Source organism: Centruroides sculpturatus, unplaced genomic scaffold, assembly GCF_000671375.1.
Source record: "Centruroides sculpturatus isolate CEXI.00-Female unplaced genomic scaffold, Cexi_2.0 scaffold162, whole genome shotgun sequence".
NCBI classification, from domain to species: domain Eukaryota; kingdom Metazoa; phylum Arthropoda; class Arachnida; order Scorpiones; family Buthidae; genus Centruroides; species Centruroides sculpturatus.
In genome coordinates, this window is record NW_019384555.1 from 443,112 (window position 1) to 458,460 (window position 15,349).

Consider the following 15,349-nt stretch of genomic DNA (forward strand, 5'->3'; position numbering starts at 1 on the left):
TGATATAGTGCATCGATTTGCGCTATATCATTGTCGCAGTAATGGTGGCTTTTACCACGGCAAACGTCAAAAGAATTTGTTACTTTTTCATTTTTCTGTGTTGGGGGGGGTTCTCATAGTTTGTTCGTTAATTACGCAACGAATAACGCAATTTTCCTGGATTTAGTTAATAATGTAATTAAGAACTAAATTTGACTAAAATCCATCCCGTAAATCTTTTGTAGAATCCATTGAATGTAAGTTATAGTTAACATCCGAATGAATAGTCCATTTTCCTCGAAGATATTCTTCTATATTTATGTATTTCAATTTCTAATTTGATTTTGTTTTATTTTCTGAAATTTTTACTAGTAAATGGATTTTGTTAAAGTGTTTTTAAAGATCTTCGAACCGTAACTTTCTGTAATTTTTCAGGCGCGCGGACCATTTTCATTACAACACGAAAAGGCCGTAAATCCCGTAATAAATGATGCGACTAGTCAACAGTTTCTAGAAAACTGAATATTTATTTTGTTTATAAATAGTTTATACTTAAAAACGGCTCGTTTATCCGTAACATTTTTAAGAATCGATAAAAAATAATATCCTTTGTGCAAATTCTAGTATAATGATATATGAGCTGATGAAAGGGGCCAAATTCGATAGCCTACGAATTGTATCATTTGTAATCGAAATTTGACAATAAATTTAACTTTACTACAGCACTTATTGTTTTACTTACATTGAATTAATTAATTGTTTATTAATAATAAAGAAAATATCGTTATTTCCGGATGTATGTGTAAATTATATACAGCAGCGTAGCCAAAGATATTTGTTCAGTCCGGACTCTACCCTTGGCTATTTACAACGTATTAAATACTAGCAGATTTAATATGTCGAATACTAGCAAAAAATAACAACAAAGATTAAGGTTATTTCGTTCTTCTAACCCTTCTATTATATTAGGGGAGACCGGAGCAAGATCGGCATGTTAAGCTTTACTTAAATTTTGTGTAATAAATACTGCTGTAAACTGAAAAAAAAGCTTTGCATATTGTCTATTGGAATGTTACCTTNTAATTTATAATACAGTATATATTAATATTAATAAGTGCCTACTATTTCAATTCACATACTTTGCACAAAGGACAAGGGCCTGGCAAAGATCTGCCGCCCAGAGCCTCGCAATGGATAAGGCCGCCGCTGCGTATAGGTTATCGTCATTAAAGTATCATAATTATCGCGTATTTATTAAGTATAAATACTACCTAAACATCGCATTTGCCTGGTCAATTCATAATCCTATGCGCTAAATTTATTTCAAATTTTAAAACACAGTAAAAACTCACTTTGTACCCACCTCGTTTATGTAGCTATTGCTGGAATCCCCTGTAAATGTGTACAAGTTTTAATTATTATAAAGTGGCAAACAGCTTAATTTTGAGCGTACGGATGAGTTTTATAAAAAATTTTAAATGAGTAAAATCTTCATTAAGACCCGTAACCCAGTGTTTCTCAACGGGGGCGATATCGCCCCCGTGTTCCACGGTGAGGAGGCGATTAGTAACAATTTATATTTTGAGGGGCAAAAACAATTTTCTGGGCGATATAGTAAAACATTATGTTAAGAATAATTAGATATTTTATTCGTTATATCGTACAATAATTAAACAAATAACATTATACTAGTCACTAGTATGTTCGATGCGGTACGAATTTGGCGTTAGTCTTGGCCCTGGGCATCGGAATTTTGTAGCGAAGGGGCGATACTACGTAACGGTTTTACTGAAGGGAGCGATACTACGTTGAAGGGGTCGACGATTCGTTAGAGGTTGAGAAACATTGCTGTAACCAATAAAATTTAATAGCACAAACGTCCCTAATGCACAAACCTCCCTGCAAAATTTCAGAAATTCTCGACAAAAACAACGGGAGTTATTAAGTTTTAAAGAGGGTGAACAAAATCGTGCTCCCTACAGATTAATATTCACACACACAGGAAAACCACAGATTTTTTTTTTTTTTTTGCATTTCTGCAATGTCTTTTGAATCCCCAAAAATGTGTAATCTTGGGGGGTCATTTTTTGACTCTCCAAGATTTTTTCTAAATTTAAAGTAACCTCCCGATCACTAAAAACGATTTTTTCAAATGTGTACAACTCGGCAAGCCCGACGTCGCGACGAAGACGGAAATTTTCTCGCGTGCCATAGAGTTATAAAAAGCCATCGCGAGAGTGATATTCCGGGTGGTTATCCAGCGGACGACGTCGGTATTGGTTGATTATTCGCCATGTATCCAGTATGGCGAGAAGTTTGAAGATTTAAAAATTACCCGATTTAGTAATAAGACAGCGGTTTGAAATACAAAATGAAACGTTTACGAATTCACACGCGGTGGAGAAAATCCGTCCAGAGTATTGGTTATCGTTTTACTAGAATGGGGCTACGTAGGAGACTGCTATATCGTTATCATACAAACGTCTTTATAAACGTTTATTTTCATCAAGCGATCATAATACAGAATAAATTCAAATTTAAAAAATATTTTGTTGAACTTTCTCGAAATCTTATATTTTTAAAAATTAACAAAGTTTCCGCAGACAATTGACGCGCGACAACAATATCTTTGTTTTTCGATTGTCATATCGAAGCGATTTGTTTTGTTGCCGCGTTTTCGCGCGATTTTAGAGAAAGATGAGTCGAAAGACGAAATGTTTTAGGAGATGGATTGGTAGGATCTTCCTACGAAGACCTCCAATTCGAGAGAGGTGTGAGCGGAGAGCGGAAGAGAGAAATGATCCTCCACAGAATGCGGGCATCCGGCACGATTGTCGGAAAGTCCGAAGGATCCAGACGTCGGTGGGATTCCTTCGGGGATCTCGAAGCATCGTCCCGAACTTATAGAGAGGGACAACCCCGAGATATATTGGGATTTAAAAAGATAGCAGGATTGAAAAAGGCTTTCGTTAAGATCGAAAAGATGTTGGAGATCGAAGCAAATTTCCAGCGCGCAATGTTCGGAGGTCCTTCGCAAAGTAAGAAGAAGTTCGAGATAAACCGGAACTTCTCTCGCTGTTGCTTCGGCAGGGTCTAGAAATAAAAAACTCGTTTCTCTTACCAACGGCCTTTGGAGTAAGTGCCACTTTGACAGATTCCTCATTCGCTTAATTCGCTTCATTCATTGACGAAATATTTAAACTTAAATTTAATTTTACAGACCTGGTATGCGGGCTGCTAGTATGGGAATTTAAGGAATTTCACAGGGCTGTGGAGTCGGAGTCGGAGTCGTCAAAAAATCCACCGACTCCGACTCCCGTTTACTTACCAACTTGTTATGTACTGTATATGAAACGGAGTCGGAGTCGGAGTTGAATGGTAAGGAAAAGTCGGAGTCGGTAGATTTTTACGCGACTCCACAGCCCTGGAATTTCAGAAACAATTTTCCGCTTTATTTGAGAGAATGAAATGAAACCTATAAAACTATGGGACGGATCTCGGTCGTTAGTCGTGAAAGGGAGGTTATATAACCGATCTGTGACGTAAATCTCGGACTGGATAATAATACTCGCATTTGAGGAATACCCCGGATGTGACAGTTTACCTCGGATTCGAATTTATATCACGGATGTGACGGAAGGATGATTCGTAAATGAACTTAATTCGAATGAAAGAAGCCGAAGCCACTCCCGATGATTGTTGTTTAAAGATGTTAACCTAATCATCATTTTCTTAATTACAGAAGGTCCGACAAACATCGGATACATCACCCGCGAAACATTCCCGGGGTTTTTCAACCGCTCGGATTTGATACCAGATCATCGGAACGGTAGACGGATCCTTTAACGGTCGTGTCCTTTAACTATAAGAATAGCCAGGTTAGGTCGCGCGAAACATTAATTATTTACAATGCGTTAAAAGAGCCAATACGGATCCATCCATTAATTACGCGAACAGTTTACGATCTCTCTTCCCGCCGCGTAGCGATGTACTTTTGCACTCTACTTCCATTTAATTACGTTTACGATAGACGGACCCCTAACACTGGAGGAATAACTTAAAACAGTTGCGCGAGCATTTTCTATCCGACGGTTTAGTCGCCCGACCGGCGGCGGATTTTTTTAAAAAACTCTTTCCTCTCGAGATCACCGAGAGGGCTTTCTTTTAGCCAGCCGACAATGGGCTGCCGGAGGGCGAGGGACGGGCGACGTATCCCGACGGACCATGGCGAAAAATTTCTGGAGTTTTTCGACCCGTCCGGATTTCCGGTTTCGACGAAAGCTGACGACTTAGCCGCGCGGTCCCGAGAATTAAGTATTATTATTATTATTATTATTTAAAAATTCTTTAGATTTATAATTCAATAATTTTCGCGTCTACCAGTTCGGTAGACACGAAAATTAATTTCATACAATTTGTTCGTGTCTTCCGGTTCGGTAGACACGAACAAAATTTCATACAATTTAATTCCACGACTGCGAACGAACTGTTCGCAATCGTGGAATTAAATTGTATGAAATTTTGCAAAATAAAAAAAATTTGATCTTATTAAATTTGAGCAAAAGGTGAATAATTTAAATTTTTGAAGCGGCGACGAAACGTATTTATTTTTGGTTACTGGCAACACCTAGACAAGACGGAAGATGGCGGAACAGCGGCGTGTTCCGTACGTGAAGAAGCTTCCGTTTAAGTTTCGTCATCCGAGAGTGTACGCTTACACGTTGACGACGATCGCGATAAGTATTTTATTCAGCAAGCCCATCTACGATGCGTTTATTTTTCCACGTCTCCGAGTAAATCAAGGTAAACATCGACCTACGCTAATCGATGATCTTAATAACCACGCGCCAAGACGTATTCCATTATCGATAGTATCTTAGTCCAATTAGACGAAAGTAAAATTAAAAGGCGAAAAGTGATCGGTCTAAAGCCCGGTGTCCGTCCGAGAGAAATCTCCGGCCATCCGCCGCTTCCGGATCGGCACTCGGGCAGTTTAGGGGCAACGACTGTTCCAATGGTTTTCTTCCGTAAAATTAATCGATTCTAGACTAATTTGACTCGAATATTTCCGAAACGCGTATAATTTTTTGGGAATAACCCGTATAAAATATGTTATAAACAAAAAATTGTCGGAATACTTACCGAGTGTATCCCGTCGGAAGACGCCGTTGCTTAAGCTCGTTTTCGTCGCGGAGCGGCACGTCGGACGCGTACGAAGCTCGTCGCGTCTCCGTGCCGAGCCGCAATTTTTAACGTCGCGATAAATAATTGCCGGTTAATATTTAGGATTGCGTCGATGTTTTCCACAAAATTTGTCGTCTTCGTTATATTTTATTTATAAATTTTAAACTTTTTCGCGCATTAAATATACCGCCTAATTTCAAAAATTGTGTTTTTTATACTTTATTTTTTGGTTTTAACCGTTGTCGGGGCTTTTGTTAATTGGGTGGATGTCTCTCGTCGGCCGATACTTACTAATTATGTATAAAATAAATAAAATCGTCGATTAATTATAATTCTGTAATTTAAACAATTTTATATTATTTTTTGCAGAGAAATATAAGCAATTACGAGAAAAGAAAGAAGCGATTAGATGACAGCGGCGATCGTTCTTAAAACTCGTATTACGTAAATTAGACCGAAGAGTTTATTTTCTTCGTAATAGTAATATTTAATAAACACTTTAATCGTTTATATAACAATAGATACGCCGAACGAACTGCCGGATTACGAGAATGTTATTTGATTAGAAATTAAATGAATATTCAAACGATGCGATAGAAATTGTTCGGAATGGACAGACGATTATAGATGGAATACGTAACCGTACAATTTAAAATCTTTAATTTATATTTATTATTCTAATCCGAAGAATTGGAAATAACGCCCTTTGTAATTTTGTGTATTTTTCCATTCGTTCCGCTGTAAAATATAGTCTCAAAAAAAAAAAAAAAAAATACGAGAGTCACTGATTTAAACAAAAATCATTGTATTATGTATTAACTAACTGTTATTACTGTTTATTTCGTTAAGTTGTAACATCTACGTAATACAACGGCATAAAAATATTTTTATTCTTTGATACCGGCATTTTGTAATATGATTTTAATAAAATATACGCGTGTTTAGATTAAATAAAAATTTTCAGTACGACGGCCAACAAATCGAATGTTAAAATCTGCGTAGACGCGATATTGCATTTTATTTTATTTTTCGATAATTCTCTAAACTATAACTTGGTCAAAAATTCTATATTATTTTGAATAGAAACTTGGCGGAAGAATTTTGGGAAAGGAATTCGAACTGCCGTTGCGAAAGAAACGCGAGATTTTATTGACAAAATATACTCGCGTACGTAAATGCTACGCGGCGAAATACGATATTTTCCACGTCGGAAGCGATACCCCCACACTCCAATTCTCTAGCTATAAGTCGATCCATTTCGTAAATCGGGCTTCCAGTTTGTCTATTAAACATTTAATAGGAAAATTCTAAGTTAATTTATCTAATGCGCAATAAATTTTATCCAATAATGGCAGTTTGATGACAGAATTTTTTACAGAGTACTTTTAATCCGATAGCTTGGAAAGTGTTCAAAAACTAAAGATATCTGATAATTACACAAATTTACAGAAATAAATTTATATTGTTTACAGTAACGACTCGATACGTTAACATTTCTAGCTTTATGGATTTGTATTGGTTCCGTTAATAAAAATATTAAAAATTAGAAAAATCGCGAGTTATAATAGCGGTATAAATACTGTGATCGATACTAGGGTTTCTCAAACGGGATCCCGGTTGTTTTTTTAACCCGGGAAATTTTTCTTATCCCGGGAAATCCCGCAAATTTCTTAAAAATTCACTTTTTTTCTTATTTTGTGTTAAGGTTGAGGAATTTTGCAAATAGAAAGCATAATTAACTCATAAACTGTCAGAATACATTTGTATTTATCAATTTTAAACCTACTTATTAGTTTCTTAAGTTTTTGCTCATTATAGCATGTCACAAATGGTCAATAATCAATATATAGCTTATTTGTGGCAGGACTATAAAAATTCTTTACTTGTCGGAACCTGTAATATCTGGAATAATTGTGCTTACGCTGTCTTGAGTTTTAACCATGCCCAGTAGCTTCAATAAATGCCTGACGCCAGATTGTGCAAATTGGGCAAGGATACAAACGAGTACAAAGTCTGCAAGTATGAAGTTTTTCTTCATAAACCTGATTATTAAAGCCAAATGAATTGCCGAATTATCGAGCTCTAAGCTTGATGCCGCTATTAAAGCAGCCAAGGTAGACAAATCAAGAATACTAGAGAGCGAAAGAAGTACTACAATCTCGAAAACGAACTCGAAAGCTTCCAGGCTACAGGTGAAAAAACACATAATATCTGTCTTCTCTTAAATGCATTAAACACTATTCCAATCACATCAATTGAATCGGAAAGGGCATTCTCGGTGGCAAGACTTTTCATTACTAAAATAAGAATTAGAGTGAGTTATCGGAGTATTGACCATCTTTGCTTTTTAAAATCTTATAAAAGTTTGCAATATTTTGTATTATATTTTATTTAAAAAACGAAAATTACCTTCTAAATTAGAAGTTCATTTTTTTTAATTTTTAACTCAATTCAAAACATTTTTTTTGTTGTTGTTGTATGCAGTTTCCAGCAAACTTTAATTAATTTTTTTCTATTTGTGAAAATTTCTACGTTATTTAAAGGTAATTTTTATTATAGGCCTATAGACCTTACACAGCATTATTAATATGATTTTGGAGGTTACAGAACTTTAAAATTACTTTAAAAAATGGAAAATAATTATATCATTTGATTTCAAGATATTTTGTATACCTTAAAAATAATTAATTCTATCCCGGGATCCCGGGAAACAGTTCACTTTTATCCCGGGATCCCGGGACAAGCAAAAGACCGGGAAATGAGAAACCCTAATCGATACGCATATTTTCCGTGGAGAAATCATTGTTAAAAATTCCGTCAAATTTTGAACTTACGCTAATTATGTAATATATAACGAATGAATTATTCACACAATTTAATTCTTTGAAAATAATTAAAATTATATTACTTTTCAAAATTTTTGCGGGAGGAAAAACCTTCTGGGTAATTTCTTAACCTTGTAAAGAGGGTTAGTCGGATATGGCGCTGTCGCCATGTAGTGGAGAATAAATGGGAATTTTTTAAGAATTTTTCCACGCGTTTTTCTTGTTTCCGTTTCGAAAAAAATTTTAAACAGTTACATCTAGTAAAGAAAAAAATCTTTCTTTATCGTCGCGTAATTCCTTTTTATGTGAATTTTTTTGCGGATATCGGGATAGCGACGTCGTTCTCCGGTGCCACGCCATCGCCCTTGACGGGTATATCCGTCGATCGCTGCGGAATAGATAATGTGGTATGAACATTTTCTTATCATTCGCTATCGGCACATTAATATTTCCTACAATTCGACAAAAGTATTTTAAAAAAATTAGTTTTTACTTTGTCACCAAGTTGCAACCACTATAAACAAATGATATAATAATGTCAAATCTTGTTTACTTACAAATAATAAAGCCCCTTTAATATATTTTTATTTTCTTCCGTTACTAAAATAATTTAACACGCTGATGATAATTAAGGCACAATTCCTATCAAATTAAAAGATGTTATTTATTTATTCTTTCGCCTGAAACGATAAATTTTATAAATGGCGGTAATGCGTGTATCATTTGTAGCGCGATACAAAATAAACAAATTGTGTGTTATAGATCTTGGAAGAAAAATTTTTTTAAGATGATCTTTAAAAATAATTAAAAATATAAAGATTTTAGAAAACAACTGTCAACATAAAATTATTTTATTCAAATTAATTACAAAAGCACCATATGAATCCTGATTCGGTATAATTCACTTATAAAACATTAACTTTTTACTGTGAATAATAATAATAATAATAATAATAAAAATTTCAAATAGAATAATAAAGTGTGAAAGTAAGATTTAATGGAAATCTAAAGTTATCACAATTACAATAATTAAATATTCAAAAGACGACAGTAAACTCTTACCTAAACTGTCAATAATACGTACTAAAACACACTTCTTAAAATTAATGTTTATTGGTATATAAAGACTTTGTAATTTTGGAATGATACAATATCAATATGATGAAAAATCTATAAATTCATCTACCCAATAAATACTGTATACGATGGAAAAATTCCCCATCTCCATTTCGTATCGAATAAGATGAACATCAAAACACTGTTGGATTGACAAATGACATAGTAAATTTATGCATGAGAAACATGGCAGGCACTGTGTGTTTTGTTACAATATCATAAGACCTTATAGACAACAGATAACCTCCCCTTTCTTGCTGGATCACCACCGTTTGCAAAATGATTTCAATAAATGACTTTAAAAAAAACAAGGCAATCACTTTAATAAGAAAGTATTTCAATTTTTTTTCTTTTACAAAATTATTTTCAGACAATGAAAATATAATAATAAAATATAACAGTACATAAACATCTCTCTTAATAAAATGACAAATAATTTTCTCCAATGATACTTTTAATTAAAAGTAATATGTAGCCAACTTAGGAAGACAATGCTGTAATATTGTTAAATAAAATGTTCGATCATTTTTGTGAATGCCTTAAAATCTTGAGAAATCATTCCCAAACAATTCTTGGTCATCATTCTCGATGTATGAGTACAAAAAGACCAAGCAATCCTAGGACAGCGTACTGTACAAATTTAAAAAAGTATATACATAATAGTATCCTTTATCAATATTATAATCAATAAATACATATGTTTATTCTTTTAAAAATTAAATGAACAGATATATACATATTAAAAATCTATATTTATTAATTTCAAAAATTTACTGTTAATCTTATGACCAGAAAACTTGATAGTAGCTCATAAATTTCATTGCTAAATAATGTAGTTGTTGGTGTTACATAGACAAATAACTGTTTAAATATGTTATAAGTTTATATGAAAATAAAATTTATATCTTTAAAATAACCATTTCTAAAGAAACTGTCATTAAAGATCTATCTGAAAAATTTACAGCAGAAAAAATGTCTTAGATTTCAGAGAAATGTACCAAAAAATGTATTTTTTATGAAAAAAATTTAATGTGTTATGACAATACATCTGGTAATTTGCTGAATTCAGCATATTTCATTAAAATAAGCATCATATATGACAGAAGGATGTCACAATATGGAAACTGATTTAAAGATCAAGTTTTTTTTAGTTTACTAGTAAATAGAATAGCAATTTTTCTGAATGCAATTTATTTATATGTCAAGTTCTAGCCTTGAATCAATGTTTATATCCAAAATGTTTTTATTGTACAAGTATTCGCAATGATAAGCAGTTCTCACTTAGAAGAGCTTAGTTGTACGAAAGCTGGGAATCACAAACACACACAGTGACAATGATTTCAGTAAAGTAGTAATGCCATCTAACAGACAAAAATAGGAATCACCCCAACTGAATAATCAAATTAATTCACTGTTTTGTAATATGTTAATTCTCAATAAAATTAAGTACAGCAAAAAGATTGGTGTCAGACAGTTATCAGAAAATTATCAGTGAGCATTTAATCTTAAATTTGCTGTAAGAGACAAGATATTTATATGCAAAATCTGATTTACATATAATATGAAAGAATAAATAATTAACTTTTCAAGATTGTCAACAGAAGAGGAAACATTGCAATTCTTTAATGAGCTACTTAAAATTGTCAATCAATAATCTTTCACAAGAAGACAAAGTCTCTTACGTTACAAATAAACAATTAATTCCTCTGTTAGTGTTTACTATTTGTCAAAATATGCTATCTCAAGACAGCCTTTCATTAAGCCATTAGAGCTTTTGCCATAAAACATGCTAACAAAAGCAACATCAAGAAAAATTGGTACTTTTGTTACTTTTAAGAAAGATGTAAAATCCAGTTAAGTGAGGAAAGCTGCACATTGTGAACACTTTTTATAAATTTTTCATTCAAACAGACTATTTTAATGTAAGTAACAAAAACTTTCAACATAAATTCAAGTATTGCAGTAATGATAACTAGCAAAATAACTATTATTATAAACAAATGTCTCTAGATAAATTTTGTTCTGTTAATTTTATTATATTATTATAAAGTTTTTATTTATGTAAAGGAAGTACAGTAATGTTGTGTGGGTATGGTGACATGAAAATGAAATTTTAAACATTTACAAAATTATAAAATGCATTATTTTTCACACTTATCGTGAAAAATTTAATCATTTTAGAAAAATGTTTGTAATATTTAAATGTCAAAATGTTTAAATTCACTGTCTTCAATTTTTTGATTTAAATTCTGTATTTGTAAAAACTATAAAAAATTTCAATGATTATTATTAAAACTAATGTATTTTATTACCTCAGGGTAATGTAATTTTATTACCTCAGGGTAATTAGAATAAAAACAAATTATTATTATTATTATAATAAATAATATGCATATCTAAGTGTTTAAAACTAGAAATTTTTCTTCTTAATTAACTCCCAAATATTGTTTGTATTACTGGATAAAATTTTAGGTTTACAAGAAAACTTATGAAACACTGATTAAATATATATAATTATTAATATTAACTAATCACAAATGCACAAGAATATTTCTCATTCTAACACAAAATTACTTGAATATTACAAAATATAATCTTTAATTAATAATCTAAACCAGCAATAGCAAACCTTTTCCTGAAGGTTATGTGAGAATCTGGAAATTCAGGAGAGGGTCATTTTGAAAATTAACAAAGTAGAGAAAAAGAATTATAAAATTAAAAGAAAATAATATTTTTAAACTTTAACAAATTTATAAAAAAATGAATGAAACTTTCGATTTTGAAAGGAAGTTGATTTCCTTTCCCGGGCCGACTCATGATGAGTTGAATGAGTTTTGCACAAGTTACTAGAGAGCAAATAAAAGGGGCGTTTTCCTGCCATTCGGGACAGTCCGTCGAAAAGAGGTTGCCACACGAAAAAGAGCTCGCCATAAGATAAAGGCAGTCATCATACAAAGTGTGCATCATACAAATCAGTTAAATGGAAGTTATAAATATATAGCAATATAAACGAAGTATACATCAAGATTGTTAAAAGAAGTTATTTCATGAACTTTCCATAGAAACTGTTGGAAGAAGAATATCCAGAATTGAAGAAGATCGTCATTCAGAGAAATATTTGAAAGACCCAGTGAAGGTAATATAATCAGAAATAGATTGATGTGAACTCTTTCTCACGCATCAGGTTTAGAATAAGATTAGGTTAAGTTAGTAAAGTAGTTTAGGTTCATTCTTTTGTATAGTTTTATCTTTTGATTTATTAAATATTTTGTTTATCATTATAAAAATGGTTTGGTTAATATTGGTTATTCATACTCATTTGTATTTAAATTTCCTACGCTCCTCCTACTTACAAGTTAGGGATAACGCGTGTTAATCCGCATGTAAAATAATTAAGTGGTGACAGGAATCCTGATAAGAAAAGGGTGATTACACAATCATCTAATTCCGCTTTTGTTTAACATTCAAACTGTAAGTCCCTCCACACTCGATTTCTTTAGATAGAAAAGCCATTCTTTTTGACAACTGAGGGCTATTCTCAAGGAATAGCTGCTGAATAAGTGATACTAGAGTCTTACCTACTCCGTATCCCTGGCTAGACAATCACAGTTGGATTGAATTTGAATTTTAGTAACTCCAAATTGCACGTGAAATATTTTTACAATAGATTCTGTATAAGTAGAAAGAAAATAATAACAACCAAATATTTCTTTTAATGAGAAATCTGCTGCTGTTTATCTAAATATATAAAATTACTCTGGGCAATGATGAATCAATCACTGTCAGTTGGTCCTGACTGACCAACTGACAGTGATTGATTCATCATTGCCCAGAGCAAACCGCTGAACCTAAAGGGGTGAAATTTGGTACACAGTTAGGGTATGTCATGAAAAAGCACACTAAGAAGGGATTGAGAGGGAGAGGATTAAGGCTTAACCTGAAGAACAGCTTCTACTGTACTATTTTAGATGCAATTTTTTGTTTTCAACTATTTTAGTATTCATTGAGTATTTAGGTGTATTAAATTGAAAACAATCAGACATTGTTATAAATATTTTTATATATTTTGATTTTTTAACCAAATGTTCAAACCGTTTTAAATTCAAATTTGTTATTGCATATTGATTCGATTATAGAACAATTGTAAACGTTCCAGAAAATTGATCAAATTGAAAACAGTTCGTTTGATTCGCGGCAATTCTCGAATATGAATATACATGATGTTTGCTTGTAAAATCCGTGCAGGCAAAGTCATGGGTAACAGCTAGTTAGATCATTTTTCTACCTAACATTCATAATTAATAGCATTTAATACTTTTCATGACAGCTTTATGACCTTACTCTCAAACTACATATAAAAAAAATATTTTACAATTTTAAAACAAATTTATAAAAACCTAATATTTTCTGAACATCTTGAAATCACACAGGTCACAGGTTCACTATTGCTGATCTAGACAAAGTCTGTCTAAATTTTACATAATAGGAGAATTGAAAATTTTAAATATTAAAAATGGTAATTTGTAGTTAAAAATATAACCTAAGTTTGACTTTTGAAAAGATTGTACAGTAGACCCACTATAACACTGTAGATCAGGGGTGTCCAACCCGCAGCCCGCATGCAGCCCAAGGCAAGTTCTAATGTGGCTCAATAAACATGTAAACAAAACAAACAAATTTTTTTATTATTTATTTATTTATTTCAATGGCATAAACTATCTCAAAAACATTAAAACTAAGATCAAAGAAAAATGTTAACTTAAAGTATGTTTTAAAGCAGGGGTGTCCAACCTGCGGGCCGCATGCAGCCCAAGGCAAGTTCCAATGCGGCTCAATAAACATGTAAACAAAACCGACAGATTTATTTATTTTATTTATTTATTTATTTCAACAGCATTCAAAAAAGACGTTTTACAAAGCAGTAAACCTTTATACATATTTTAATTTTGAGTGGAAAGGAAACATTTTCAAAAACTTAAAAAGTTTTTGAAAATGTTTCCTTTCCATGATGTCATAAGTAGCAGATGAATTACAAACTCTCCCCATTAGATGTAAAAAAGGTTTTAATTCAGGAAATACTCTGATAGCGTGAAAAAAATGTGTTAATTTAGAATTTAGTTCATGAAATGATAGACCGGTTTTAATGGAAATGTGTGAATGAGGAAGGTATATTAAATATAGCTGAAGTTGTGACTCAAAGGAGTATAGACTCAAATTCGGGGAAAGGAGAGAAAGGCCAAAAGAAAAAAATATAATGAGAAAGGTTAAATATACGAATAAAGCTCTTTCTTATTAAATGAGAAAGGTTAAATATACCTTTTGTTATGCAAATATTGANTAAAGTGCACAGCTGACACCCGCAAAACACGCGTTCTAACAAAAATCTATCAACATGTGTTTGATGCGCGCTTGGCCAGAAGCACGCATTTGAGTATGTACGCCTATGTAGAACTCTTGGTTCTTTAAAACGCCTAATGTGTACACAGCCTTATAGCCCCAAATTAGGAAAAAGAAGAGAAAGACAAAAAAACAAAAAGAATTGAGAAAGGTTGGAAAATTAAGGATCAATATTTGCATAACAGAAGGTCTATTTAACCTTTTCACTTTTTTGACCTTCCTGTCCTTTCTCCGAATTTAGGTCTATAATCTTTTGAATACCAACTCCAGCATTATTTAATATTCCTTTCAGAGTTGCCAAATTTGGCTACCCTTTTTTAGTTTGATGTAAAAAATATCATTTGGCGCATTGGCTACATTTTGGGCTATATTTTGGGCTACATATTATTTATAAATATATTTGTTGAATAAAAATGCACTTTAAAATTGTGTTTCGTTATTTTTATTAATTAAAGACCCAAATAAAACAAATATTTGTGATTTCACACAAATTTTTGTTTTTCTCCTTCATCTATACATATATATATATAAAAATGGACATGTATGTCCCTATATTTCACTTTTCCGCCAAAACTACACATCGCACGTGAATGGTGTTTGTATGTGGTAATAGCCCCAAGTCTCCATTTGCGCACCAGAAAGTTGCATCTCGATAGCCATAAGGGTGCGGGAGATACGGGGCTGAAAGTGGTTGAAAGTGGCTTTCTATTTCGAATGTTTTGTTCAAATTTGTTCGAATTAAATTCGAACGATGTTCGAATTTGTTCGAATTAAATTCGAACATAAAATTCGAATATTGGTTCGATTATAGAACGATTGTAAACGTTCCAGAAACGTTGAAAATAGTT

The 15,349-nt window shown here is 32.4% G+C and overlaps 1 protein-coding gene and 1 long non-coding RNA gene across 5 annotated transcripts in view; one reads left to right on the top strand and one right to left on the bottom strand.

Annotated features, from left to right (window-relative positions):
- The first annotated feature begins 2,619 nt into the window (after window positions 1–2,619).
- Window positions 2,620–5,936, top strand: LOC111623852. 3 transcript variants are annotated; one of them, XR_002756484.1, is made up of 5 exons: window positions 2,620–3,114; window positions 3,200–3,204; window positions 4,124–4,293; window positions 4,568–4,782; window positions 5,533–5,936. It is a non-coding gene; the product is annotated as an uncharacterized LOC111623852 (long non-coding RNA). The 3 variants fall into 3 exon arrangements; XR_002756482.1 differs by having other exon boundaries at window positions 3,200–4,293; XR_002756483.1 differs by lacking the exon at window positions 3,200–3,204 and having other exon boundaries at window positions 3,722–4,293.
- A 3,461-nt stretch (window positions 5,937–9,397) lies between these two features.
- The window catches only part of LOC111623823 (signal peptidase complex catalytic subunit SEC11A), a 71,893-nt gene continuing 65,941 nt past the window's right edge, over window positions 9,398–15,349 (bottom strand). For both annotated transcript variants that reach the window (XM_023366531.1, XM_023366533.1), the window contains one exon: window positions 9,398–9,734. In XM_023366531.1, coding sequence (XP_023222299.1) covers window positions 9,684–9,734 — 51 coding nt within the window. In that variant the 3' untranslated portion in view covers window positions 9,398–9,683. The remainder of the gene's footprint in view (window positions 9,735–15,349) is intronic.